The following is a 5,299-nucleotide window of genomic DNA, read 5'->3' on the forward strand; positions in this document are numbered from 1 at the left end:
GACCCATTAACTGTTCCTCCTGTACCAATCAGACCCATTAACTGTTCCCCTGTACCAATCAATGACCCATTAACTGTTCCTCCTGTACCAATCAATGACCCATTAACTGTTCCCCTGTACCAATCAGACCCATTAACTGTTCCCCTGTACCAATCAGACCCATTAACTGTTCCCCTGTACCAATCAATGACCCATTAACTGTTCCTCCTGTACCAATCAATGACCCATTAACTGTTCCCCTGTACCAATCAATGACCCATTAACTGTTCATCTTGTACCAATCAATGATCCATTAACTGTTCCTCCTGTACCAATCAATGACCCATTAACTGTTCCCCTGTACCAATCAATGATCCATTAACTGTTCCCCTGTACCAATAAATGATCCATTAACTGTTCCCCTGTACTAATAAATGACCCATTAACTGTTCCCCTGTACCAATCAGACCCATTAACTGTTCCCCTGTACCAATCAATGACCCATTAACTGTTCCTCCTGTACCAATCAATGACCCATTAACTGTTCCCCTGTACCAATCAATGATCCATTAACTGTTCCCCTGTACCAATAAATGACCCATTAACTGTTCCCCTGTACCAATCAATGATCCATTAACTGTTCCCCTGTACCAATCAATGATCTATTAACTGTTCCTACCTGGAAGAGATCGGCGTACTGGTCCTCTGAGGACTTGTGGGTTGCGTCACCATCAGACACCTTGGGGACCTTAGTGGTCTCTTCTGCTCCCTTGTAGGAGGTGTCCAGGTCGGCCAACATGAGAGCGTAGAGAGGAAGAGGAGGGATAGAGTTGATCTCAGTGTAGTCCCTGCCCCCGTCGCGGCCGGCCACCATAGTGTCCTTCGCCGTGCTGCCAGTCACACTGATTGTCCGGGAAAGATGTCTCCTTGATCCACCCTCACCCGCCTCCATGTCTCTCACCACGGCTACCTCTCCAGCGATGCATTTCACCAGGTGAGCGAGGATGGCCTGTACATAAACATGACTCAGGGTTTTTAAACCTTTTCACTTTCTAAGATCCAGACTTTTACAGCTTTAAACATACAAACTGTGACTTTAAACTACCTAAGAAGCATGGACCACCACTCCTGGAAATATATACAATTTTTACCAGTTTATGAGACATATTTAGAGTCTCAAACAGTTTAAGATTGTTTTTTTTTTTTGTTTTGAAAAATCAAAAACCATTTAGTAAAACGGTTTCATTTAAGTAAGAGAAAAAGTTAAAAATGGTTCAGGACAAAACGTTGCTGTCTAGTTGCCAACACTGACCAACGAACAGCTACAAACCTCTACTCCTGAAACACAACCATACAAAATAATATCTGAGGACGAGGAGTGAGCCCTGAGGCACCTCTAACTGCAGACTACTAAATATTATTCTGTGTATCAATCTCTTTWATACAAAAGAAAAGCTTTAGAACCAACTACTCAGGTTGCTAAAAAAGCTAAAATTAACCTAAAAACAAGCTAAAGGTAGCAGCCCCAAGATGAAATTATAACCTAGATGGTGAAAGCTGTGCAAAAACATGGAAAATTAGCAGGAAAAAAGTGTAAATTACAAAAAAGCATAATTTTTTGTATACCAGCTAAAACAGCTAATATGTGTAGTAAAACAGCTAGAATCTTAAATTAGCATAAGGAAGCATAATAAAGTAAAAAGGAGCCGAACCAGAATAAAATGTAGGTTCTGTAAAGATTTAGACATTTTGAAGAATTTTAGGGATGTTGAAAACTGCTCCATTCATTTTCAATGCCAAAAAAGTGGCAGAAAAAGTGAAATAAGTTTAAGTTTAGGTTTAAGTTTATTCATTCGTTTATTAAAAATATAAAAAACAACAAAGAACAAAAATACAAATAATAAATTAAACGAAAGAAGAAGAAAAAATCTTATTGTATCTGCCCCTAAAAAGCTGAAAAAGTACAAATAGCTGAAATACCTAAATGAGCTGAATAATTCTATATTTGAATTGTTGAAATAAAATAAAAATTGTGGAACCAGATCGATTAACGAACTACAGTAACATGAAGGATATCCTTCCTGTCCTCAGTATCTGTAACAATAATATGAGTTACAACAACATTTCATTAACAAAGTATTACTGAATTAAAGTGAAGAGAACCAGACCCACCTTGGCCCGGCGGACCCGGCCCAGGTCCATGAGCTCCAGCAGCTGGGTTGGATGGTACTGCGGCAGCGTCGGGGACAGGGAGTGAGCRGCTTCAAACAGTCCCCCTTCTTGTAGTCCTGCGGGGGCTCGGAGGGCTTCGTCCATCCCAGCGCTGCCTTCGAACACACTCTTGGACCGGGCTCTCCCCTCGAGGACCGAGGAGGAGCCGGTGGTTTGACCTCCAGCGATGTCTGCAGACGACAGGTTGCCCTCTTCTCCCTCGCCGGGCTTCTTGTCCTGGTGCCACTGGGCGTACACATGCATCTCACAGTCCATGCCCACCACCAGGATTCCATCCCTCACCCAGGACAGGGACACCGGCAGCGACGGCGTTCCATCCACGGACGACAGCAGGTCTATGGAGCGCAGCAGGACCCAGCGGGACCGGATCCCCTGTTTGATGCTGCCCCCTAGAGGGAGAGTGATGACAGCCATGCCCTCCTTGCTGCTGGTCTGCTCACTGACCACCCCTGAGATGCGTCCGTACATGAGGATGTTGGAGCCCACCCCGACGGTGAGGATGTGGGACCCGTCCTCTTTGGACAGCCAGTCCAGGTGGATGAAGTGCTTAATGTTGGGGGAGCTGTGGTCTCTGCTCATGTACAGGTCAGACCTGAAAGGAAGGGATCGTCCTGACGTCAACGGCAAGTAGAAACAAGAGAAAACAAACAAACAAAGACAGTCTGCGTTCTGACCTGCTGTACACAAACAGGTTGGAATCCACGCTGACTCTTGGATCCAGAGTCGATGAGGGTCTGACGAAGTCGTCCAGGTGGACAGTTTGCTCCAGAACCCACTCAGAGCCACCGGTGGACTCACACTCATAGATGGACACATTCATGGAGAAGTCCTCTACAGAGCCATGCAGCTGAGGACACAAGGGACACGTCCTTACAGTCATTTCTGAGAACATGTCAAATCTAGAGAGAACACCAGGGTTAATGTGGTGACGGCACCAGAGCTCACACAGAATGCTGCTGGGCTCAAAAAATAATAAAAATACAGACAAAAGACTGGTAAACATTTAAAAGACCAAGCATCAAGGACACCAGGTCTGGTTCTCCTCATGCTGAGAAGTCCATCCCTGCAGTGAAGCACGGTGGTGGCAGCATCATGCTCCATCAACAGGGACTGGAGGAGTGGTCAGAGTTAAAGGACTGTCCCAGATGTCTGAGACTGGGACAGAGCTGAAGCAAGATGATGGTTCTGGAATGGTCCAGTCAAAGCCCAGACCTCAGTCCAGCTCTGAATCTCTGGTTGAGTTAGATTTAAAGAGTGTTGGACACCTGGAGCTGCAGATGTTTGACCTTTTTAGGTTTTTTATTTTTGGAGTTATTTAGAACAAGTTTAGAATTTTATTCATCTGAAGCAAGAATTATTTAATTTGTTTTAATTAAAATATAAAGAAATTAGCAGAAGAAGTGAGTATAGATGATGAATGGATGGATGGATGGATGAGGATGGATGGATGGTTGGATGATGGATGGATGATGGATGATGATGGATGGATGTATGATGGATGGATGTATGATGGATGGATGGATGGATGGATGACGGATGGATGATGATGGATGGATGGATGTATGATGGATGGATGATGATGGATGGATGGAGGGATGGATGGATATAAAGAAATTCCAGGTTTTAAGGTAAAAACAGAGTTTTCTCTGTGGAACGAACAGATTCTCTCTACTTTACATAAAATCTATTGATTTGCTGAAATCTGTTTCCATCCTTACAGGGTTCACAGAGAAGGAGATCTATTTCCTGTGTAACAAATGAAAGGTTGTTGATCAAAAGAAGCTGCTGCGCTCTGATAAGCCCCTCCTACCTGTCCGTGGCGAGGCTGTTTGAAGGCCACAGCCAGCCTGCCGATGTAGGAGCAGGACACAGCGACGGGTCGACCCGACACGCACACAGAACTGTTGTTGTCCTCCTCCTCGTTCATCAGAACCCAGGGCTCCCAGCGGTACGCCCGGCTGTCCTGGTTCTCCTCGTTACCGCCGTCGTCTCCCTCCACGGAGCAGCGCCAGAACCTCACGTAGGAGTCGGAGCAGGTGGTGACGATCAGGTAGGGAGCGAGGCACACGGGGTAGATGGAGGAGGAGCTCAGGTGACCTATCAGAGAACAGAACCGTCTTTAACATCCAGGTTTGGATCCTGTTCGTCATGATGTGGTGTTTTTCCTCCCACCTGCAGAGGGCGTAGCTCTGGTGACCTCCACCCCGTGGGGCAGCTCCAGCCTCCTGCTGTACACCAGCTTGGAGCTGAGGATCAGCTTACTTGCTGACTGTAAGTTAGCTGAAGACGCTGAGCGCGGCAGAGGTCTGATGGGAGACGTCTCCGGAGACGAGTCAGCATTCAGGGCTTGATTAGGAACCATCAGCTGACTCTGGAAGTTAAAATGTTGACTGGGCTCATCTGGAAACAAACAAATAAACAAACGTAAACAAAACATTTTCTGTCAAGCACCCACCTCCTGGATGAAATCAACACTTTGCTGCAGATATATGGCATTACATTTGTGCCACCAGCTTGAGCRCAGATATAAATATAAACAAAGAATAATTTGATCCGAGTGCGTTCAAACCACACACACGCTCATGCGGCTCCCTCTCTGCTTGCTCAACTCTCTTCCTGCTTGTGCTCGACTCCCTGCTCTCAGCTTTGCCTCTGCTCGCTCGCAGCTCTGTCTCTGCTCGCTCGCAGCTCTGTCTCTGCTCGCTCGCAGCTCTGTCTCTGCTCGCTCTCAGCTCTGTCTCTGCGCTCACAACCCAAGTTGTATGTAAAGGAACCTCATCAGCAGCCAATCACAGACAAGGTTTTATTTTCATCCAATCAAAGCACTGATTGCAAATCTACTAAATCAAGAGGAGGAAATTACAAAATCTAGATTGTATTAAATCAGCAAAAGATAATAAGATATATTTTATATATTTAGTTAAGCATACAGATATGCTTACTGTCATTGTGTATTTTAGGCAATGCATCTCTGTAATCTAGGAAGAAAAAAAACCATTAAGTTTAACTTAATTTTTTAAAAATTATTATTATTAGGCTATTATAGGCAATATTTCTTAATTACATTAAGATAAATTACTGTTGGTTT

At 44.8% G+C, this 5,299-nt stretch overlaps 1 protein-coding gene across 1 annotated transcript in view; it reads right to left on the reverse strand.

The window, feature by feature from the left end:
• Positions 1–5,299, reverse strand: part of dmxl2 (Dmx-like 2) — a gene marked incomplete at its 3' end in the record, with an annotated part of 32,604 nt that overhangs the window by 4,946 nt on the left and 22,359 nt on the right. The window contains 5 exon segments of the mRNA XM_014026663.1: positions 659–988; positions 2,152–2,803; positions 2,886–3,058; positions 4,022–4,308; positions 4,384–4,611. Of these exon segments, the coding sequence (XP_013882117.1) occupies positions 659–988; positions 2,152–2,803; positions 2,886–3,058; positions 4,022–4,308; positions 4,384–4,611 (1,670 nt within the window).

Source organism: Austrofundulus limnaeus, unplaced genomic scaffold, assembly GCF_001266775.1.
Source record: "Austrofundulus limnaeus strain Quisiro unplaced genomic scaffold, Austrofundulus_limnaeus-1.0 Scaffold578, whole genome shotgun sequence".
Taxonomy (NCBI): domain Eukaryota; kingdom Metazoa; phylum Chordata; class Actinopteri; order Cyprinodontiformes; family Rivulidae; genus Austrofundulus; species Austrofundulus limnaeus.